At 34.7% G+C, this 24,802-nt stretch overlaps 2 protein-coding genes across 8 annotated transcripts in view; both read left to right on the plus strand.

Moving 5' to 3' along the window:
* The first annotated feature begins 52 nt into the window (after positions 1-52).
* Positions 53-3,281, plus strand: LOC110372718 (ADP-ribosylation factor-related protein 1). Its single transcript, XM_021329669.3, has 5 exons — positions 53-258; positions 344-514; positions 697-778; positions 1,784-1,955; positions 3,018-3,281. Exons 1-5 carry the CDS (start codon positions 166-168, stop codon positions 3,109-3,111), a joined length of 612 nt encoding a protein of 203 aa, XP_021185344.1. The 5' UTR covers positions 53-165; the 3' UTR covers positions 3,112-3,281.
* Positions 3,282-3,412: 131 nt separating this feature from the next.
* LOC110372716 (AP-1 complex subunit gamma-1) overlaps positions 3,413-24,802 on the plus strand; it is a 28,232-nt gene continuing 6,842 nt past the window's right edge. Inside the window, exons 1-12 of one of the 7 annotated variants that reach the window (XM_064036304.1) lie at positions 3,413-3,554; positions 6,834-6,895; positions 8,440-8,596; positions 12,281-12,469; positions 17,843-18,081; positions 18,385-18,461; positions 20,690-20,707; positions 22,228-22,323; positions 22,841-23,167; positions 23,454-23,672; positions 24,089-24,247; positions 24,477-24,564. In XM_064036304.1, coding sequence (XP_063892374.1) covers positions 3,496-3,554; positions 6,834-6,895; positions 8,440-8,596; positions 12,281-12,469; positions 17,843-18,081; positions 18,385-18,461; positions 20,690-20,707; positions 22,228-22,323; positions 22,841-23,167; positions 23,454-23,672; positions 24,089-24,247; positions 24,477-24,564 — 1,690 coding nt within the window. In that variant the 5' untranslated portion in view covers positions 3,413-3,495. Of the gene's footprint in view, positions 3,555-3,901; positions 4,415-6,833; positions 6,896-8,439; positions 8,597-12,280; positions 12,470-17,842; positions 18,082-18,384; positions 18,462-20,689; positions 20,708-22,227; positions 22,324-22,840; positions 23,168-23,453; positions 23,673-24,088; positions 24,248-24,476; positions 24,565-24,802 lie in introns of those variants that run through there. The other 6 variants (XM_064036305.1, XM_064036308.1, XM_064036309.1 and 3 more) reach the window with 6 other exon arrangements.

Genomic DNA, 24,802 nt, shown 5'->3' on the forward strand with positions numbered 1-24,802 from the left:
AAATATCAGATTAGAAAGAGAGAATACAATTCGAAATGGTGAGTTCCGCACCGTAAAGAGTTTTGCAGCTGTTTTTTTGACGTTTGGTTAGATGTGGAACTGCTGTTTTATTTTGTGTTTTAATGTAAATATTTTTTTAGCGAAAATATCGTAAAATGATATAAAATGTACACATTACTACATGGATTTTACAAATACTTGGTTCAAAAGGACGAATACTGTGTTTTAATATTAGGACTGGATAATGCAGGCAAAACGGTAAACATTCACATGAAACAAAAACTTATAATGTTCTGTTCCTTGATATTTTCAATGATAATAAAATCTTATTTTATTTATTCAGACGTACCTGGAGGCTACAAAAACAAAATTTACTAAGAAATATAAAGCAATGAACCCCAATAGGATAACTACAACAGTTGGATTAAATATAGGTAAAATAGATGTGGATGGAGTGAGACTTAACTTCTGGGACCTTGGCGGGCAGCAAGAGCTGCAGTCTCTTTGGGACAAGGTACTGCTCATACTCACATAATACAATCTCTTAAGATAATAGTCATATGTATGTGCAATTGAAAAAAAACTGTATGATACAACATGTTTATGTGATTATGTGTCTTGACATGTGATCCTCTATATCCTACCTCTTTATTAATAATATTATAGTAACAATAACAAACTTTCTCACAATTTCAGTACTATGCTGAGTGCCATGCGGTCATTTACATAGTAGACTCGTCTGACAGAGAACGGGTTTCGGAATCAAAAGAGACCTTTGGTTAGTATATTCCTTCTTTAAAAGTAACAAAAATATTTGTCTAAGGGTAATGGCTGATTTACATTGAGTCAGTAACTGACATCAGTCCACTGACAAGTCAGTGCTGACCCGGCACTGCCATCGTGTAAATTAATTTGAAGTCAGTACAGTGACTGTAATAGTTCGTGTAAATAGCACGCGTTAGTTTTCGGTGCCAATTACTGACTCAATGTAAACCAGCCTTTAGATAACAGTCTTCATATGACTTTTTATTTCAAAACTCTGTTTAAAAAGTAAAACAATCAATCTACATACACTAATAACAGTAATGTAATCAATTGAATATTTATTCTAAACAGAGGAGTTTAATTTGATTAATATGTATGCATTTGTGTAAAAAGTCCGATCAAGATTGTTTAGTTAAGTCCCTACTCAAATGGAGTATCGACTCATTTAATTTCATCCAGTTTTACCCATGTCCCTTAACTAATTCCTGCTCCCGATAAATTATGGTCTATGAGACTCCTAAATAAGGTTCAATAGAGATTACTCCCTTACAAAGCCACAAACTTCCAATTCCTCTTTTTAATATATTTTTTTAGTATAGATGATCCGTTCATAAAAAGGTTCATTTTATTATGTTATAGAAAAAAGCATAGACACCAGTCTGTAGACTTCTTAGTTATCATAAGTTTACTTGAGAAAACATTTATTGAGTCATGATAAAATCTAATCTAAACATTCTAAATAAAACAAATTAAAACTGTGTAATTTTTATTTATTATCTTTTGGCAATTAAAAATATTGTGTACAATTGCATCATCATTAATCAACGTTTTCTTTTATTCTCCACTTCTTTGTTGGAAATAGGCCCAACACAGCAGACAATTCTTTTAAAGTATCCTAAAAACTATCATCATCATCATCATCATCAGCCTATCGCAGTCCACTGCTGGACATAGGCCTCTCCAAGTGCACGCCACTGAGATTGATTTTCCTAAAAACTATTTGTATTCTATGTTTCAGACAGGATGATAGCATCAGAACACTTATCCGGAGTCCCGCTCCTGGTACTAGCCAACAAACAAGACATTCCAGACTGCATGGGAGTTCACACGGTGAAGCCCATCTTCAATCAGAACGCACACCTTATTGGTGCGAGGGACATTATGCTTATGGCCATATCTGCACTTACTGGGTACCTAACTCCCCATAATAATTTTAGTTATAAGTTCCAGTATATAATTATACTTATAATATCCTACACACATCTTTAGACTTAGTTTAAAAATATTAAATGGTAGCCTGTATGGTTACCACATAATTTAGCTATCCTTAAAATTTATTTTGCAATTGTAGCCGGTACATGGTTAGTAAAATAAACAGAGAAATTGCTTATAAATTGCCAGCTAATTGTTCGAAGGAAATAACGTCGCGATAGTGAAAATAAAATAAAAAACACCATAGTACTATAGGCACTACAATGTAAATTTCAGAGAAGCAAAAGTGGATCTTTCAGAATTTTGAACTACAACTTTACAAGCATTTAGCTAATGAGAAGACAATCATATAGACATTTATAATGATTTATCAGCAGAACATTGAAAGTGATTGATCGTATTTACTGTATTAATGACGACATGTAGATTGAATTGCTTTGGAGCGACGTACACCTGCGTAAATAAATAATACTTATCTATCTCTGTTGACTTTGGTTAAATTCACAAAGTGCAGTTTAGCTCATTTATTTTAGACTTTATAGAAATATGAATAAGTCCATATTTGTCTGGCATAACTAAACCGGTACTCTTCACAGTTTTGTCATGTGCTTCCTATTCCGACAAGGCAACAACTGATAATTTTGGCCTAAAATAGAAATCAATGTGTATTTAAACTGAATGCTATTTATATCTATAAGATTATTTAAGTTTGCTTTTAATTATGCGATTCTGAAGACAACCCTAAGTACTTGGCCAAACTGGTTCTAATATATTTCTTTATTATTTCACTAAAAAATCAACCACCTAAATAATAAAATAATTATAATATAATTGAGAGCACTCATTGCATATTTCTTCTACAAAAACTAAAACTAGTTCTTTAAAAGTATTTCTGTAATTATAAATTATACCTCTTTGTTCCAAATTAACTAATGAAAGTGTATAATTGCTTAATTATTGTTAAGGCAATTTCCAAAGAACTTGAATTTCAAGCTTATTTAATTTTAATTGTGTTAACCTATTTGCGCATTCCTTTACAGAGATGGAGTAGACGAGGGCATCAGATGGCTAGTGGACTGTATAAAAAGAAACAGCGTCGAACGACCCGCGCGCAACCACGATGACAACTTATAAAGGCGGCAACCTACACCCGGTGCATGTATAATATGTCTTACGCCCGACCGAACGACACTACCGATACAATGAATAATAATTAGTTTTCCTATTAAGATAATGATGTGACTCGTACGGCCCATTGTTTTGTACATACAGTATTGACATTTAAGAATAAAACATTACTAGAACTGGTGCTGTATTGCTATCCTTTTTCAGTGATAAATTGTACCTTTGATAAGAGATACGTTGTGACTGGATATTTGAGGAGTACCTGCACCTGATAAAACACTTCTGATAACAGTACAGTTTGCACCGCCGTGGTATATTGTGGCATAGTTTGTGAAATGTTTTTATTAAAACAATTTTAGCACATTTTAAAAGTGTTGTTTTTAAATTTTAATTATGGCATATCCCATGTATGAAGTTGATTGGAGTGTATTGCCGCCAGAACAAAACAGAAGGTAGGTGGAAATTTGAGTGATATTGATTAACGCACAATCATGATAGACCTGAAATCTGTTGCGTGATTTCAAGAGTGTAATGTAAACATGTCAATCGTGAACAGTAGCAAAAATGGAGCGGAGCGGAAATAGTTTTCAGTTTTCCAAAAAGTTTTCCACGTAGCGTTCGTTCAGGATTCTCATTTGTCAGTCTGTTTCATTCATTCTTATTTTTTATGTGATTCATGAGAAAGAAACGCTTGAAAACCATATTATTAAATTGTGTTTTGGTTTTGCTCCTTATTTAAATGAAACTATTCATTAATATCAAATCGAAATAAAATAAAGAAAGTTATTTGATCAAAAATTAAGCAAACGTCATGTGCGAGTCACGGCGGCCATGTTGAATTTCTTGCAACGCACCACGGAAATGTCAGCTGGCAATTGTAGTATTATTTCTTTGTAATTATTATAATAAAGCGTGAAGTTTAGACAAAACATTTTTTCTGTGATATTAAGTGAACACAAAAATTAAGAAATGCCACTTTTGTGTTTTAATTAGAAGTGAAAATATGACAGAAGTTAGTCAAAGGTGGCATGCGATTTCTCTTGCATTTCTATGGTTTGTGACGAAATAAAATGCTCGTAGTCCTAACTAAATACGTGTAAATTCCTTTTTAGTTCCTTACGTTATGATTTTAAGAGTATTCAAGTGATAGTTTTTGTATTAGAGTGGTTTTTCGTTAGACTGGTTTTTGACCTCCCGTTCTTACACCTGGCCCCGTGAAGTAAGATTACCTGTGTTCGTGAACCGCAAGAAACATCTGTTGTTATCTGTAAAGGATTGATATAAAGGACAAGATGAACGGCTCCGAATCCGGGTAAATTATAATATTGTTATTATTTTCCATTACAAATAGGTTATAGTCTGGTGGATATTTATCTTCTGGGATTTCCTGATCAACTACACCTTGTTTAGATAGTGACCATTCAGATTCATACATGATAATATAATCTATTACTATTTACTATTGAGTTCTTAGTAGTTCAAAGAAGTATTAAATTATATATTATTTGGTGCAAACTAGGATCTGCAAGTTTTCATTCTGACTTCAAAAATCTTGATATCATTGTTTGTATGCTGTTGCTATAAGTGGACTAAACTGAACACTATCATATAAATAAATTGCAGATTTGAATAATATATTTGTCCTGCATATCAATAACCCTCTGCTGCAATAATCCTGTTATTTGTTGGCTATTAAAATAGAATGAGCATTACATGCTCAATTTTATATTTTAGTACTTTCCAACTTCATAATAAATATCATTGATAAAATGAGCTCATGGCTGAAAAGGACTGTAGCATTTACCTAATTTTAATATAGATTTATTTTTATTACAGTCATAGTACTCAAACTAAGCAGGTTTCTATATTTAATTTTGCAATTTGCTCTCTTAACATAATAAATCTAGATAACCTTCTGGCTGTAATGATATAAATAAATACATAAATAGATTACTTTCTATTGACAAAAAATAGTGAACTAGAGCTTAAAAACAAAAAAAAATACAAGAATGTAATCACATTATGATTGTACAATGCATATCATGCTACCTAACTTTAATATGGTCTGTATTTTATAAATTCAGACCATAGACTCTATAAAGTTCACAATACTATACCAGCCAGTATAAAAGGCATTGTTTAAGTAAACAAAGGTTTGATGGCATGTTACTTCATGCTGCAAAGGGCATGAGGTCATAGAGCCTATCTTTATTATTATAGGTTGACATTGCTTGATATACCCTACTCGGCTTACCTTTTGTGGTAAAGGTAAATCTCAGAATGACTTGGCATAATCTTATCAAATGCATGATGAGTTACAGATTACATTCTTTATTCCCGTTTGATTATAGACTGTAATGTTTTGTTTACTATATCAAACAAATATTGGGTGTATTTTTGTGCATTTGGCTAGTTTCCACAAGGAAGTAACCGTCCTCGTAACATGCTCCATCCAAAATTATCTATATCAGATCAGTAGTAGTAGAGTAAATCAGTAGGAGTTATAGTAATAAAGGATTAATTTTGAATGTTAATCAAATCATTCCCCACTGCTGAATATGTTTAGTTATGAAAATGCTATAACGATAATTAGCAATTATTAGTAATCTGTGTACTTGTATTATGCTCATTCAAAGTCACTATTATAAGATAACCTTACCTTGTCTTGATATTTTCCTTAAATAATAATTTTATGATCAATTAAGATTTATGATCATATTGGTTTTCCTTTCTCATTACAGATATTGCATCAATTTATTATCACTGCTTATAAATAGTTATACAGATGCTATTCAATGAAAACAATTTATTTAATAAGGTCCCAATTAGAGGAATAACTGGCCAAAGTAAACAATTTATTCAATGCATAACATTCAACACTTACTTACTTTCTAAGTAAATAAACAAAGAAATTAATGCAACTTTATCAGACATTATATCAGTAGGCAGATTACATTATGATTCACAATACCAATTGGTAATTGATCCTAATTGATCACTTAAAAGAAGTTATGGATTGTCAATCTGGAAATACACTTATTAATTGGCAACATTGAACCAATGATAAGTGGTATACATTATAGGTTTTTGATGGAGAAAATGAGTGAGAAATCTAGTCATAATTATCAACATGAAAAATAGTGAAACAAATGATTAATAAAAACAGGATAAAGAGACTGGCAGTCTTTCTCGATAACCAATGGGCTGCAAGTTTATGGCTGATTATGGTTTGGTTATCATTATACTTAGATGGTGCATGTGGGTCCTAATTTATTATTCTTCACCTCTGAAGTATAGGTTCATTGACTGCCAAAAGTCTGTACCACAAACAGGTTTTGCAAACCGGTTTTCTGTATTGAAATTAAGTTTGGAAGGATTCTGAAGCAATCCTCAAAGACCTTCCATTTTAATATGTTAGAGAGATAAAAGTGTTAACAATACTTTTGTTTTTCAAAACACAAATTAAACTTAGTAAGCGCAATAAGGCAATTATCAGTTCTATCTGGGAAATAGTAGTTAAAATGTCAAATGTTTTTCTAATAGAAGTTATCTAGCAATCGAAAAATCAGCCCTAAAACGAATGTTCAATAATCAAGGAAACTGATATTTGAAAAAAAAAAATAACTGTGTACCTACTGTATATTATTATGTATATTTATTGCGAATGGGGAAACTTTCGTTTTAATTAGGGCTAATTAATATTTGTGATCTAATTTTAGCCTTGTTTACAGGTTCAACCCGGCATTTAACATTGCCACCATCAAACAAGTGGTAAATGAGGCAATAGAGAGAGGTAAGCATAGGTCATAAAGTCAAAATAAATGTTTTATAGTTACATAATTAGCCAGGAATATGTAATAACAGTGAAAGCTCAATTTCATTGGTCGTTATCGCAGTCGTTATAAAGCATGCGGGGAGGTTCCATACAGCTGTAGAACTTTAAAATTAATCTATGTCTTTCAAAACAAATATGCGACATTGATTACATGTGAGACTTATCTACTAATAAAATCGAATGTTTTCCTTAAAAGTCCTTATAGCAAGCGTGAACAGAACTCTCCCGAACCCCGCATGCGGGCTTTAACGACCAGTGTTTATTGTTCTAGAAATGTGTTCTTTTGTATTAGTAGTTGGTTGTGAATTAGAATAGTCAGTTGTTATTAGAGTTTTCAAGTAGTTAGTTATTTACATCCATTCAAGGATTACACAGCAACAGCCAGAGGCTAGAAACTGTACTTTCTCCAAATTTTCTAGTACACAATATATTATTTTAGAACTAAAGAAATATATTTCCCTGAATGGATGTGGAATCAAATATTTTGTGAGCACAGAACATTACTGTTAGCTAGTTTTGAAAGAAAATTGTGTTGAAAAAATCACTATAACACCAAATACTTAATCTCTATTTGTAAGCATGACTAATTAGCATGGATATTATTATTTACTTCTTTTTACATAACTTAGCCTTCTCACCTTGACTAATGTCGTATTTATTTATACTAATACGTACTAACATTTAGTTCTCTAAGTTATAATATTTTCATACTATATTAAGTTGCGCTTACAGCTACTTACTAACCACTAGAATTCTTAGAATTATTGCCGAAATCGATATTCACATCTTATTAATAGCCATCAGTCTAGCTAGAATCTAGAAAATCAATCAGAAATTGTATATAGAAAGAAATAACAGGTTGACCTTTGAGAGGTTTTCATAAGGTTTTATTTGATTTGATTGAAATATTCTAGATATCAATTTGTTTACTTAAATTAGTTTTATTGGCAATGGCACAATTTTTAGTTCTTAATTAAAACATGTTTCGTATTGTCACTTTAATTGAAGTTAGGTGCGTTTTAATTCCTATTCGCCAAAGTTGCCGCTTCGTGTTCGTTGTCAATTAAAGGACAAGGATTTTCTGAAATTGAACGCGTAACGATAACACTTGGACGCTTATGATACGAAGTTACGCCTCTCAAGTTATGAAAGTCGCTCCTAAGTAAATTAAAAAGTCTGAAGCCACTGAAAGTTAAATTACTGCTTCATAGTTAGGTAACGTTTCATAATGAGATGGAGCGAAGTTTTATTTGCCGTTTAGGTCTTCTTAAGACCTAATGACTGTCTCACCTTAGTCAATTTTAAGTTTAACGATATAAATAATGACTTCCACAGACCCTTTTGATTTTTCAATAGCGTACTTACTCCTCAAAATATGCATCACCTCACAGTCGTTTCGGCAATGATTCGCCCATCATCATCATCATCACCTAGCATGTAAGATAACGCACTCAAACTAGCACTGATCAATGCTTTCTATGTGTGTGTGTCGTCCGTAACAGTCGCGCCGGTTTCAGTACGGATGCCGACTCCTACCCGACTTCGGGACCTCATCAGGCAAATTAGGGCCGCAAGAACAGCGGCTGAAGAAAGAAGTGTGGTGAACAAGGAGTGCGCTTATATACGGTCTACCTTCAGAGAAGAGGATAGTGTTTGGAGGTGAGTTTGATTTATGTCCTTAGTGCTGAACTACCAAGGTCGGGGTCAAAAGTACCCAGCCTTGTAGACGAAGGTTATAAGCAAAAATGCCTGTATTCAGGTTCAGTTTTCGTACTGTTTGATAGGTATCCAAGAGAACTGTCATCTTATTGTAAAAATACAGTCGCCTCATAAAGTCTAGTATGTGTCTGGTATTTTTGCAAGGTTGCCACATAATCACAGTAAACGTTTAAAAAAGCGAATACATAAACAAACGAGGCATTCCTCGTTTAGTTCATTGAACTCCATTTGAACCAGCCTTACATAAAATATATTACGAGACTGAAAAAAAGTGAGATCGTAATCATTCAACGGCCAATTATTATGCTGATTAAATTTGCAGGCCACGCACGGGTTAACACCAAAACGTTTGTTAAAAAAGCTATGTAAATACCATACCATACGACTAGTAGGCAGTCTACTATTCCTATCGATTTTCTTGCTGAAATGGCCTGACCTGGACGGTTAGAATTAGTGTTTTCAGTTATACAATTGCCTGAATTCACCACTAAAGTGCCCGGAAAACCGTTTAGTTTTAATGAAACTGCTATTCGGTTTTTCTTTCACTATGTACGTAGAGTTAGGGCTATTTTCAGCCTTCTCACTGATTTTCAAGATCTTCACGACAGCTATGTGCTTTCACTCACAAACTATGTATTCATAGTTATTATCAGATAAGACCTAAACTATGTGCGGTCGCCTGAAGGTTGTATGAAAACCACAAGAAAACCGCAGCGGACTAAGTTATATGACTGCGACATTATTTACTGGAAGTAGGTACAATATAGGCAAGTCCGAATGTCTTAGGTGTTGATATTGACTGCCTATAAAGTATACTTACCTCCCAGTATTAATAAACTCTGATTTGGTTCTAGAACATTATTTGATCACGGGATTGACCAAAAGTCCGATGCTCTATTTGATACCTATCAGTTAAAGTATCTCGTAATGTATGCGAGACGATCGATTTTTTAAAAAGAATTCGAGGTCTATCTATGCTAAAACTTAGGTATCTTCCTTTATTTTACTCGTCTTTTAAAGGCTTAACAAAAGTACAATGTGGCTTTTATTATAATTTGGCCTAAAATTCGTAGCATTTTCGTTTAAATAAGACCGTTCTTTGACCGAGAGCGGCCCGCCTACTCTCAAGGGTCATTATACAGAAATGACAGATATGTATTTCATTATTTTACCCTTTTCAGACAAATGAGGCTTTATTTCAAAATGGAAAAATTGCTAAGGCAGGATTATGCGGGCGATTAATATGTTCAATGTTTTTAATTTCGTAGAAAATTACTCAGGCCAATTCTCTCGCAGGGTAGGGTAGGATATTCGCAGACGAAACCAGGAACAAATTATTGATATAAGAAAACAATTACAATAGTCCTGTAACACTCTAATTCTCACGTCTCTAATAACCATTGTATATCTTAATAAAATAAATAAAACAACACAATCTGAATCGCAGCACCTATGTTTGTATTTATTGCTCCGTATGAGGACATAAACGTCAAGGTTTAATTAACTTCGTACCATAAAGTTAATTGAGCAGTAAAACAGGAATCCCTATCCGTGCACTCTAGGTTTATCGAATCTATGTCATGGGTATGTTTTATATTACTTCCCAGGAAAAAACAAAAAACAATAAGATGGCCATATATCCACAGATTACTATAATAGTTACTAATATATCCTTCAGTGTTATCGAAATCAGTCACTGGTATTTGCCACAAAAAATATAAAAACGGGGAATTGTCGTTCACTTTACTGAATATCAAGCCCTGGCTTTTTTAAAGTTTCCATTAACAGCAATAACCTAGATTTGTGCTCAGTCTGAGGCAATAATCTTGCCTCCCCTCCCACTAAAAGGAGCTTAAAGATAACTGACGAGAAGCAGACGAACTATATCCCTAGATAGCTATAAATCTTTCCCCATTTTCTGGGAAAGCCAGACTTCATGTTACGTCACTATTTCAGCAGTTATTTATCTGTTTCCACAATCACCAAAATTGAAGCAATTTGCCCATCCCTAGAGCCGGAAGTTCACGCCTCACTGTTCCGGCGACTGCTATAAATTAAGATTAGAATGATATCTGGGATTGCCTTCATATTTTATACGCCTACATAGAATTGTGAAGATGCTATAAAGATGCCTATCACATTGTCAGCATTGTTGTGGTTTTAGTATAAGTAGATAAGAAATGGGCAAGGTGCCATTGCGTGACAATAAGCGTGAGCGCGAGAACGCATCTAATTTTGCCGTGTTGCCTTCCATAATTAGGGAACAAAACTTTGTATTGTCAATAAAGTCCACCGAGGATGTTTATTTTATATCCTTTTTAAAGGACCCCATATTTAAGTATTCAGTATTCGCTGTTTAACAATTTTCTATTCAAGGACTGGTTCTTGTAATAAACTAATGAATACCTTTAATTTATGGCAATAATTATTATAAATCTTTCTTATATTCATTAGCTGCCATAGCGGTTGACAAACTGATTTCAAAGACAAGTGATCTATGCTAAAACAGATATATCTGCATAGGTAATTGCAGTATGTACAATATTATATTGCGCACATAACGCCATTATAAGTCTACGCAGGTCACAAAAGGTTTGTGCTATACATAATGCATTATAGAAGATTATAAACTATGTGTAGTATAGTCTAATAAGTTAACTGAAATTACTAACGTATGTAAAGTGATTGTAACAATGTGTTATGACCGCATTGCGTGTAGACAAAATGGTTATTATTATCAAGAATTCCTTTGAATGAGGCTGAACCGATAGTTTATCTTACATAAATCTTCGGGCTCCATTAATATTACATGCTTTTGGTTGATTGAAAACCTCGTCATAGATTTTGATAAAATAATTAAGTCTCCGTTATATTGCTGTTTACTGTCTGACATGTAGCATGTTTGCGTACAAAGTCCCAATTTCGCAACCTCATGCGACAAAAACATCTACATTACGCATGACCAAGTAACTGGTTTACGTTAGTTCAGCTATTTCATTCGTCCCTGAAACTTTTCACTAGATAAGAATCTAAAGAGAACTTTCCATCGACCTTTTTCCGCGAAGACCGGAAATCGAACTGCGAGCTTAAATTCGCGATAGTCAATGGAAGCGACTAGAACTGATTTTGACTCCTCTATTTATTTTGTATCTGCAATTACTTTGAAAAAAAAATGAAAATCAATAATGTTGTATCTGATTACCGAGGTTGCGTCATCCTTGTAGGTAGTTAGTCTCTCTTAATGACTCCCAAGATTATAATAATGTTAAAGTGCGGTTATTAATGTTAAGATAGAGATCTAAACTTAGCGACACAGATTCTTCTTATCAGTCATTCAGGTAATAAATCGTCACAGTCATCTGCCTGACGGTAAATTTTGCAGTAGTTTCCTTCACGAAACTCCTTAAAATTACATGTCTAAGGAAATGTACGCTCGATCTTTGTCATTTGGTTGACATCGGTAGTAAAATAGTCATTTGAAATTGCAACTGTATTATTGTATGACAAATTCTGTTGTCATTTTTAAGCAAAGTAACTGAATTGGAACACTTTTTTGTTTCATGATGATTCATGATATGATGAAAGATTTAACAAAGCAACTAATACATGATCCTTGTTATACAGATGTCGGAACATAGCGAAACTCCTGTACATTCACATGTTGGGCTACCCGGCTCACTTCGGTCAGTTGGAGTGCCTCAAGCTGATCGCCAGTCCTCGGTTCACGGACAAGCGAGTCGGATACCTGGGCGCGATGCTGCTGCTGGATGAGCGACAAGACGTGCACCTGCTCATCACCAACTGTTTGAAGAAGTAAGTGGAACTTTCTAGAAGATGCTCGTTGTAAACTAGCCTCTCTGTTTCCTTCTTTTTGTGGTATTTTTAGCTTAAAGCCTCTCTGTTTCAACGTCATTTATGATGTCTATATCTAACCTTTATATGGTGGTTTGATTTCAAACTTCGCCGTTTAAGCTACAAAGTGATGCTTAAGAGATCAAAATGACGTAAGGAATTTTCGCGAAAATGAGCATCATAATATTGTTTAAGTAACTTTGTAGACTCGATCACAGCCAAACCGCAAAATCAGATAGCGAGAAAGCAGAGATTAAAGTTGAGGACCCAAAAGTTGAGAAGAGATTTTCTTATTTTAGGCTACGGTTTGCCAGTGGTAGGTTATGAAAGTCGAACGGAAAAATTGTTATTCATGCGCATTTAGAAACATTGAAAGTTGACCGCAAACTTTTTGGATGAAAGCGGCAAGATGAATAATGAATAGAATCGGGAGAAAAAACCACTGGCAAAATATGAATGGATAGGACAAACTACCGTTCGACCCTTCGGGAGACCAAACTTGGTGTTATGTGACATCATATTTCATTTTAACCTGTCCCGTTTATATTACCTTAGTGCAAATGTATATTTTAACGTTCATTTTATTCACGTACAGTAAGTAATACTCTCGTATACGTCCCATCGTCAGGTTACATTAAAACTCGAGGGGCCGAACGAAGTTAGTGAAATAAGATTAGGCCCACGGTTCCGTTTCCAATAACGACGAGCCTTGAACTTTCGAATGGCGTCTGGGGATCAATATATACTGGCCTAAATTACTCGGGGACAAACTTAACACATTCTACTATCACTTCAACGACAAAAATATTTTTAAGGCAATCATTAGGTACCGCCCATCAACAGTGCCATAAGCAATGTTATGAGATTGAAGTGTCCTGAAGTTCAAACTTATTTCGAAACTACGATATATGAACATAGTTTTTGGGAATTGACTTCCGGAGAGCCCTAGAGGAAATTACTTCGTAACTGATTTCTGAAGGCCAATTTACCTCCGAAATTCAGGAAAATTGGCCTTCTAAGGATTCTTCGTAAACGAGTTTTCCATTACAACATTTCGGATCGATCGAGTAATTTCAGTTTGTGGAAGTCTACCAATAAACTTTCCTTACCATTCTATATTTGATTTACGCAAAAGTAACGGGCCATTCTTTATTACTTATGAAATAACGTTATAACAGGAAGCGAGGGATTACTCGACAGAACGCTTATGACTGTCATAATCCCATGTCCGGCGGTTCAACAATGACAATATAGCATGTAGGTGCGCGTACTAAAACGGATTGTCTATGCTCAGTACAATGACTTGCGCCCACAGCATTTGCAACCCATATTTTCGTCGCATAAATTATTAATAACTTAGCAACATTGTCCCGTATTATAGTTTGCATATTTTTCTAACGTTGAATCATTTATTCGTAAGTAGGTTGTTTGCCTAACAAAGGTCTTTGAGATAATCTCAAAGTGATTTTGACAAAGCCTTCGGGAATCACGTTAGGTTGTTTTTGCGCATCAAGGCTGTTCCTTAATCTTTATTTAAAGGGATTTCTCTTAGGCCTGTTGTTAGATTTTTGTTAAAAGATTTTTTTACTGTATTTTGCGTCAGTATTATTTTGAAGGATTAATATTTGTTTGCGCTATATCGATGGTCTTAAAGTAGATAAGCAGTAAGTTATTTACGGAAGCATTTTATTATTTCCCTATATTGATTTACTGTATATTTGCACGTAGTAAACCCGCGAAAAATGTAGCAAAATTTGCGGTTCCTACCAGAAAGTTTTCGAACTCATCTGCATAGATAAGCCGAGCTACGTTCAAAACCGCTGAAGTAAAATGTTAACAATTACTTACGTGCACGTTGTTCAGGCTTTTACATTTTCATTCGCTGCACTTAATCGGTGGCTATTTGCATTTTGGAGTACGATAAGTTTGCTGCTTTTTATCTACGGTAAAATCAAGCATATTTTTTGCCTCCACAAAATTATTTACAAGCCTTCTAAAACATGCCATGATTTTTATACTGCCGCAAAAATAATCGCGTGTCCAATTTTTTAAACCAATATTCTACAGAATGAAACGTTTCCAGTTTCCATCTGCTAAAACAAATATCGTCACAATATACAATACATTCTTGAATATTCATGTCACAAAAAAAAATGTATTGCCATTCAATTTTAAACCTCTGTTACATAGTCATATTGATTGCCATTCGAATCGGAATATGCAATGGTACAATTGATTTTATTCGATACTAGCTGTTTTCCTGCGGTTTTGTCGCGTTCCGTTTGAACTACTGCCCGTGCCGGGATAAAATATAGCCTATGTTACTCAGGAAGAGCGTAGCTTTACAACAGTGAACGAATTTTTCAAATCGGTTAAATAGTTTCGGAGCCTGAATGAACAAACAAAAAAAATGATTCCTGTTTATTATATTAGTATAGATTTGCATCGATACGCCCGTCATTCATTCGTAGCATTCATCGAGTCTTTTGTTTCTTGTCCTGGCCAATAAAAACGTGTCACCAGTTCATCACATTATCATTTATCGTGATTGGTCGTTGCATCATATGTCATTCCATGCGTGGTAATGGCGTATTTAAGGGTACCACTGAAGGTTTTTGTTTGGCAACGAGTTTGGCCTGTTTGACTGAGTAGTACCTGGGCTACAGTGTTTTGTTTATTTGGTTAAGGTGCGTCAGAGGTCATTTGAGTGCAAATGCCATCCCAATATCTCTTTGATTTGACTGACTGATCGCTGAAAAAAGCCATACGCAGTTATAAAACGTGTAACTTTAAATGCGCAAAACCTCAGACACTTCAAACCATTTTTAATTCAATCGACTACTTACATTTTGAGAGACTTTATGATCTTGTGAGCAATTTGAGTTCTACTGGCAATCCTGATCATTTCTCGCATCTACGACAACAAAATGATTTCCCCCAAAACACACCCTACCTAATTAATTCCAAAGAATTCCGAGTAGGTGGTATTTTGAGAGCGTGGTGTATTCTCATATATTTTGTTTCCCTAGCGAATAGTTTGTGTAGGAGTGTATTATCCGCGTCTATAAATCCTGTCTTGCGACACCCACTCTTGGCATATTTGAAGGTATCTTTCCTTAATCGTGAATTTAGACTATCAAGCTAAGGTTCCTGTATTTCAAATTAAGAGACTTGTTATGCTTCTGACTCATAAATAAATAGAAAGCGTAGCCTGAAGCTAATTCGCCGTCTTATATTGTAATACGCTTTTAATTTTAGCAATTACACAATACTCTTGCTTTCGAAGAGGCATCTTTTCAAGGAAATTCTTCGTTTTAATAAATTAATAAGGACTTCGTTATTGACCCCGATTTTAGATTTCAAGTGTAACCTTTTGTCTGGCAAATGGATACTTCAAATGAAGTAAAGGTATTTTGCTGAATTGTCTAACAATGTTCATTGTGATTGCGAGCGTATAAAGTACCGGCTGTTTCTCGCTGTTTCACCCACATCCTGGGGGAAATTCCTCCCGTACCTGGCCAAAATATATTTTCCCAACAGTGAATGATTTTTTCCGATCGGTACAGTAATTTCGGACATTTTTGTAGCTTAAGGCAAGCTACAAAAATGTTCCTTCTTTCATAGGTATATTGGTTTGTTATAGATGATGAAAACTCCTATAGGCTTATTTCAAATTTTCCTTATTTGCTAAAAATACACCACTTCACAGTACTTAAAGTTAAACTATAACGTATATATTTTCATAAATTAGTTGATAAAGCCACCACCTGCCATAATTATCGGAGTGTACAACACAGAGTCGTTGACATCGCGACATGTGGCCTTGTGTTCACTATTACCTTAGTTAGATAATGTGGTAATTTTAGATATTTAGTACATTTTTGCTGTAGTTAATGACAGTGTTATATTTACCTTTATAAAACTCTACGAGTACGAAATGAAAGCAGTTGTAGAATGAAAATGAATTGAGCAATCTTCAGAATTGGACTCTAAAATCCCAAATTGGGGAAATTCCTGACTCTGATTAATATCGGTTATTACCTACGTTAAACGATTACAATACTTACTTACTACTGAAACAATTTAAAAACAAAGATAGTCTGAAGCTTGAGAAAAAACATAAACGAAGTACATAGTTCCCTCGTGAAGCCTGTGGAACCCTGCAGATCATAAAAATACTCTTTACGGATTTCATACTCATAAAGATCTGTTATCTCTCTCAAAGCAATATGCTAATTAAAGGAAAACACCAAACATTGAAATTTTACAACTCTCCCTAATTGTCTTGTCGAGATTGCCAATTACGTTTCACTTTGCCAAAGTAAACCTATTTATGAACATTCCCTAACTTTAGTTGAAAACATTTTATTTTACTAATTGGCCCTTATCTTAGTTGCTTTTATGTCATTGTGTTTATGACAAATGAGTTCTTTCTGTCATTGTTATATTTTTAGATTAGTTGTTGTTAAGGTGAACAGAAGTCCAGATTATCATTATCCAGATGGATGTTTTATCTTATGAAAGCGGGGGAAGACATACTTGGGTGTACACATGCAAATTGTCTTTGAGTGAGTCATACAAAGCTAAAACAGGCCTATTTTTTACCATTCAAAACTATACGCTCCAAACCAAACCTTCATGGCATGGAAAATAAATAATTTTAGCTTAGTTATTTACACTTAACATATTAAAGTAATGAGCACGTGCACAAAACGATTTGAAAACAGGCGTAGGTGTGCCTTCATGAAGCATTGTTTTCGAACCACAAATTGCCTTTACGTGACGAAGCGGCGTTTCTTACCACAGTTTGCTCGATCCTCGAAGATTATTTAGAACTTGCAACACCTACGACGGAATTCTTGTAGCTTAGCTTGCTCTCCCACGCTCCTGAGATGAAGCGAAACATCCAAACAAATATTATGTATTATCCTACATTCCTACTAACATTATAAACGCGAAAGTTAACGGAAGCTAAGCGTTCAGAAATTGTCATCTTTACTGGGAAAAGGTTAATGTTAGAAAGGCTTTCCAAAAAGTAGACAAAATGTAAAGAGAGGTATTTTGTCACGTGTGACGACAAAACTAGAATTTCTCCGAAATATTTTTGCTATTTCTCTTCCTCAAAGAAATTCACGGTTCGTTACGCGTGACAAAATTTTGTTAATCCATGCTTTTAGCGCTACGAATACAGTAGAAACCTATTGTGTCCATCCACATTGGAAAAATAGTAGCTTTCTTCCATTTCCTGCCATTAGCTCTTACTGAATAAAATATGCAAATCATTCCGCTTACTTAGAAGCTAGATATCTGACCTTCGACCTCTTTTGTCCTCAGTGACCTGAACAGCAACACTCAATTCGTGGTGGGCCTGGCTCTATGCACTCTAGGGGCCATAGCGTCTCCAGAGATGGCCAGGGACTTGGCCTCGGAGGTCGAACGCCTCATAAAGTCCCCTAACGCGTATATTAAGAAGAAGGCAGCGTTGTGCGCTTTCCGCATCATCAGAAGAGTTCCTGACTTAATGGAGATGTTCCTGCCAGCTACTAGGAGCTTGCTGACGGAGAAGAATCATGGTAAGCTGAAAATTGTTCTTCAATTCTGCTTAGACACTTGGAAAACGGAGATTTCTTTGTTTTTGAGGTGTAAAATTATCAGATAGACCCCTACTGCTTTGGGTACCGTAGGGTCAGATTTTGACAACCTTAAACCCAGCTTAGTTGCTTTCTTGGCTCTTTTGGACTTTTTTACCTGTGGTACACAAGCTTGAACAATTCCTCTTTCCGACAGGGGATTCCCTTGTTGATAAATAAATAAATCAGACTATTAATTTTGTATGTAAATAAATCAGATCATTAATTATGTACGAACATTGCCAGGTGTGCTGATAACTGGCGTGACTCTCATCACCGAGATGTGCGAGAACAGCCCTGACACGCTCAACCATTTCAAGAAGGTGAGTCTTCAATATTAAACCTTATTTCTTAGCTATAAAGACGTATTCGCTTTAAACCACATATTACATCATACAGTATTGACATGTATAAGTGCATAATATTTGTTGAGCAAATATAGATCTTATGTTGTCATACTTAGGGTTGCGTTTTGTAGGGTTTATAAATAAGCGTTAGGGTTGTCACAAGACGGAAGAGGATAATTAACTAAAACCTACTTTAAAATAATACATAAATAATGTATATTATCTACATAAATGTCATTTTTAAGAAAGTAAACAAATGCATTATTTCTTTCGCTTGCTAACCACGTGTGAAATAATGTAAAGTACCGCTTTGAATGTCGTACTTAGTAATATGTACGTTCATTTGTAAATACATAAAAATTTAATGTTATTTGTCATCTTAGACGTATACAAGACGTTTTTGCTTACATACTCATGCAGTAATATTGATTGATTAGGTAGTTTAAACATAATATATTTTCTTAACTTTGATTAATTGTGTATTTCTTAAGAAATTGCTGAAACAACTTAGGGTCTTTTTTTCAAATTCTAGGGAAGTTTGTTTCCTTAGAAGTTTATTGATAACTTGACAATGCAGTGGAAATTGAAACTTTTCGTTTCATCAAATCATTAAGTAATAAGTAATTGATAGCTTGTGTCATATTGCTTAAATAATTTAAGAGGCTTAAACTTTGCACAGAAGTTTTATATTGGCCATGTTCTGTATATCAATACACTTAGATTGTTCTAAAATACTAATTACTGAAACGCGCCATAGTCTATCTATACCCTTTACTTATTACAAATACCTTAACGAAGTTCCCTTTTAAACGTAAGTTATGTTTAGAAAAAAGAATCTAAATCAAAGCAAACTAGGCCTCCTTCAAATAAGCTAAATCCGATGTTATCTAAATCAAACGCATCCGATTTGTAATCGATAATTACACATAACTCGATATGTAACAGTAATCGTCGGTCGTTAAACCTGCCCGCCTCGTAATACTGGTTTGCTTTTATTTGATACTAACTGTTAGACGCAATTTCTATCTGTACTGTTTTACTACTGTAGAGAAAATAGCCGGGTCGTAAAACCTAGGCCATCCACTTTATATTGCTGAAGCAATATATTGTTTCAAGTGACATGTAACTGTTTGAGTCACTGCATATCTATACGTTAGTACAGAATATAGTATGACAGCTTTCTGAAGGTAGAAAGGAGTCATACAATTAAATATACAACATTAGGCAATCTAGAATTTGAATCTGTAGTGATTCGGACTTCCATGATCAGATATAATGTATGCTGCCTAGACTTTATTACAAGAAATTCGTAACGATTGAGAAATTCGCTGCCAAATCAGACGTATAAATGTGGAATACTCAAAAGACACAGGCTTAGTGTCAGGCTTATTAGATTTGAGTTTCAATTTTCCCTAGGATCGGCACAAGTCCATAAATTCTCGAGTAAAAATGTTCCAATGACACGCAAATAGCAATGTAAATATACACCTCATATACTTATCATTGGTGTCGCACCGTGCGCCTTATCTCTCTTATCATTGCGTTATCAATCGCAGCGTGAACACGGTTTGTTAGTCTATCAACTATTGTTTTTATTTTATGACACGTTAAACATTATACCTTCATTGCAGAACAATATCCGGTTTTGTCTTTTATTGTGGTTCTAATGCATAGTTATTGGTTGAAAAGGAAAATTCTTATAACAATAGCTAAACAATGTGGGCGATTTATAAATAAAATGTACATACATAGAATATGATTCATCGATTTATCGGGTATTTCTATGAAAGGTAGATTATTGTGAACATTAATAACCTGCGCAGTAAAAACTGTTTACATGGAAAGTCTGATACTGCAAAGGGGATTAAAGTAAAAGTAGCTTCTACTTGGTGGTAAAGCCGATTTATAATAAAACAAATATTCATGACTGTCTTCACGACTTATAGTCAATGTTTAGGGCTTAAATTGATTGTCGAATCGACTAGGTCAATCATGATCTTACTATATCTTTAGGTCATGAATTTCTATTTTATATGTCAATAATCAAGTGCTGAATATAAGCTTGAGTGTGTATGACAAATCTTTAACTGACTGCCTGCATCATCAATAAAGACAAATAACATCTAATATGCATAATGATAATGTCTGTCTATAATTATAATTCAAAAGTATGACACTAATGACATGTTTGTGTTGTCCCGTAGGAGAGCGGGCAGCGCGAGGTAACATACAAACGCTGATCCATGCACTTTATACGTGTTGCTAGTCTGATGACAATGTACACCAATTTCAACCTTATACACAACAAAATATGAACTATTATTCAGTACTTTAATATCTGATAAGTGTCATCATTTCGATACAAAATGATGTCACCAAGTGTTAATATAATTTGCGGTTCATCCATAAAAGAAACCTTTGCCTAAATCCATATTCAACTATGTTTTCTTAGTATTCAATCAATTCTTATGATTGACATTTGAATACAGTGTTGTCTCTCAAAAGTAGGGTGTCCATCTGCAAAGCAAAATAAAGGGACTGTTTTTTATGGTGAATTAATACAATGTCAACAGACTACAGAACAAGCATGATTGTATTTATTGTGTTGGTTATATAACCATATTTATACGTGGGTTATAATTATTAAGCTGTTTTACGGAAGCCTTATAATCAAATTAGTTATGTTCTGTAATATAATATACCCATGTTTACTAATTTTAATATAACAAGGAACAAGAAAGACTGCTTGATTATACGGCTTTCGAAATATTATGGGACGAATACAAGGTTTACTACAAAACTCTCAACCAGCTGAGTAGTGATAGCAAAGTAAGATATTGTGTGAATAGCACTCGATTTAGGCACATACATACAGAATATCATAAGTAATAGGTAGATAGAATTTTCTGATAAACATTATTTCATAGAATAGAATTATTAACTACCAAATTATTTGTTAGACATAGTGACATCTATCACTTTTATTCAGGTTTATTAAAGTGTAAAAATAAGTAGATAATTTATAAAATAGAATTCCCCAAAAAAATTTAAACTTATGGTTACCCTATAGTTTCATCATAGATTCTAATTGTAGTTTCGCATTCTTCATCGTCATTTTACTTTTATAATATGAATCATAATTTGGTAGTTTATTTAATATTTTCGACTGTTCTATAAACTTTTCTATCCATGTATTTTTTTTTTACTTGGGATTTCTAGAGAGTATTACAGCATCATTCTTTCAATAGTTCCTTCTATAGTTTTCACAAGAAACATGATATTTTTTCTTGAGGATATATTTTATTAAAACCTACACAAGATGTCACAGAAGGATATTGGCGTTTTACCTAGAATCTAAGATTTTCCTTAAACATAAAATTCCTTTTTAGAATTTATCTGGAAATCCCACCTCACACTTTTACTAACTTACAAAACACAGTATGAAAAGCACAAGAGATATCGTGACTAATTTATAGCAAGGAGGTTGAAGGTTTTTTTTACTTTTAATTATAGTTTTTTTTTTTCGATGTAAATGCCCAGTCCCATGTATTCGCTGTCGTATCGTGTTGTCAGCCTGTAAAATCATTGAAATATTATCCGAAAGTATTTAGTATGTATTTAAATATTGCCTGAAATGTACGGTTTTGTTTTTTTTTTTTAATCGCTTCGCAATCTTTGTCTATGTGCATTGGGCGATGTTCTTTTGTCTGTAAGTATATGTAAAGCATGAGTTTGTTTGTAGATCGTTCCGAATCTGGTGAGGATACTGAAAAACCTGATACTGGCCGGATATTCGCCGGAACATGATGTCAGTGGAGTGTCAGACCCGTTCCTGCAGGTAATATTTTTTATATGACATTTTATTATAAATATAATAAGCATCTACAGTGCTGGGAAAAGTTCTAAAGTCTTCATAGATTATTAAACATGGTATCTGTAAAGCTATTATATAAAATAACCACATAATTGTGTTATAATCTATTTCCTCAAACTTGATCACTTGACAAAAATAATGAGTCATGCAACAAATCTTATGGGTAATCGCATGTTTTCCTTTAAAATAATCTTCAATGGTAATGGTAAAGCACACAGGTGATTTTCCCACGTGCATATTCATTGCACTGTTTGTCCTTCCTTAAACTCGAATTAATTGACAATATTTTACGCAAAATCAATGGCACGTAAATTCCGAGCACAAGTACACCATTCTGGCCCATACACCTTCTCCGATATCTAAATTGGTTTTTGTGCAATGTTGTGAGAACTACAATAATGTTTCATCTCCCTCACATCAGCCATGTTAATTTACATAACTACTTAATATTACACATTAATTTACTAAACACATTTCCCAGGTAAAAATCCTCCGCCTACTCCGAATACTGGGCAAAAACGACGCCGAAGCGTCAGAAGCCATGAACGACATCCTCGCCCAAGTAGCCACCAATACGGAAACCAGCAAGAACGTTGGCAACACCATACTTTACGAGACAGTCCTCTCCATCATGGACATTAAGTCTGAGAGCAGTCTCCGAGTCCTGGCCATCAATATCCTGGGCAGGTTCCTGCTGAATAATGACAAGAATATCAGATATGTAGCTCTGAATACACTGTTGAGGACGGTCCATGTTGATACTTCCGCTGTGCAGAGACATCGGACAACCATTTTGGAGTGTTTGAAGGTGAGTGATAAAACTTTCTAAAAAGATAGCAAATAACTTCTTATAGTGTTTGCATTGTGTGCCTGAAGGAGGCTAAAGTATTTAACTTCCCTCTGTGGAGTGTGGTACTTGATTTTACTCAACTATGCGCTCGGTTGCTTAATTCAATCCCCATTACCTGCGGATTTCTTTAATCTATCTATCCGTTGTTTAGCGTTCAGATATTTAATTTTGATGTAATTAAATGGAGCTAATTTCGAAAGAGCTATTTCAATACAGACTTTTATTCCTACCTTTTAAATTCCAGGACCCAGACGTCTCAATCCGGCGTCGTGCAATGGAGCTGTCCTTCGCTCTGATCAACGGGCAGAACATCCGCAGCATGATGAAGGAGCTGCTGCTGTTCCTGGAGCGATCTGACGCGGAGTTCAAGGCTCACTGCTCCAGCGCCATGGTGCTGGCGGCCGAGAGATACGCGCCCTCCAACAAGTGGCATCTTGATACTTTGTTCAGAGTTCTGCTCAAGGTAACAATTAGTTAATACTATAGATCTTCAATAAGCTATACCTAGGTAGGAATAGTATTTGCAACATTGATAAAGGAACTGCTTCTATCCCTCGAACGATGTGACGCCAAGTACAAAAGCTCATTGCTGGAGTGTAATGTTCAAGGTAACTCGTGAAAACGTTTATGTAATGTTGCATTTCTCGATCAAGAGAGTTGTGAATAGTTTGGAAGTGAAAATTAACTTGCTGCATTGCAAATATTAATTACGTAATCGTGCATCATTATAATACTTATGGATCTACACTATAGAAGTTCTCTCAATATTCGAAACATTGATCAAAAATTAGACCCATCAAACAAGTTCCAAGTCTTTATTGGAGATGAGATCCTTACTTATTATTATACACTTTAAACATTCATTTTGTGTACCCGCAGGCCGGCAACTACCTCCGTGACGACACAGTATCGAGCACGCTACAGATCGTGTCGTCAGCGGCGCCGGAGCGACAGGCTTACGCCGCCATGCGTCTGTGGACATCGCTCGAACGATCCGCCGTCTCCGGGGACGCTACGGAGAAACAGCCGCTTATACAGGTAATGCAGCTAAAAAATGGTAATGGTTATTATGATACTTAAAATCTATCTCTACCCCCCCGCATTTTCCCTATTCGGTGATACCAAACATGGTATCTGAGCAGACTCTACCGCGGTGACAAAGTGTTTAGCGATGACTTTTTAACGTGAAAGGCTCTATTAAAAAAAAAACTGCTCATCAAAATAAACAATTTGATATCACCAAATATTAATAAACTTTGATCTGTAGGTGGCAGCGTGGACTATCGGTGAATACGGTGATCTGCTGGTGTCTGAAGCCAGTAACGCTATTTCTATGGTCGACGAGGATGGAGTTGGTGAGTTCAATGAATTGTATCTATTTCTATGATTCAGAACATGCTGGCAAAAAAAAACACATAATTATTCAATTTAAAATAAGATTTTACATACACATAATTAAAATTACACTATTACATTCAACGGCCTTTTCGTCTATTGCAGACGATTTATGTGGTGGTGTCTGTGATACAACGCTTTTCGTGACTGAACAGACCGATACGAGAGCGACATTTTACTATTACATTAGTAACTTGA

The sequence above is a fragment of the Helicoverpa armigera genome, chromosome 9 (genome assembly GCF_030705265.1).
Source record: "Helicoverpa armigera isolate CAAS_96S chromosome 9, ASM3070526v1, whole genome shotgun sequence".
Lineage (NCBI taxonomy): Eukaryota > Metazoa > Arthropoda > Insecta > Lepidoptera > Noctuidae > Helicoverpa > Helicoverpa armigera.

Excerpts from the sequence above, each read along its gene's own strand:
- LOC110372718 (XM_021329669.3), top strand. The coding sequence starts at position 166 with ATGTACACATTACTACATGGATTTTACAAATACTTGGTTCAAAAGGAC. Across the intron at positions 259-343 it reads TGGATAATGCAGGCAAAACG|ACGTACCTGGAGGCTACAAA; the intron begins GTAAACATTCAC and ends TTATTTATTCAG. Across the intron at positions 515-696 it reads TGCAGTCTCTTTGGGACAAG|TACTATGCTGAGTGCCATGC; the intron begins GTACTGCTCATA and ends TCACAATTTCAG.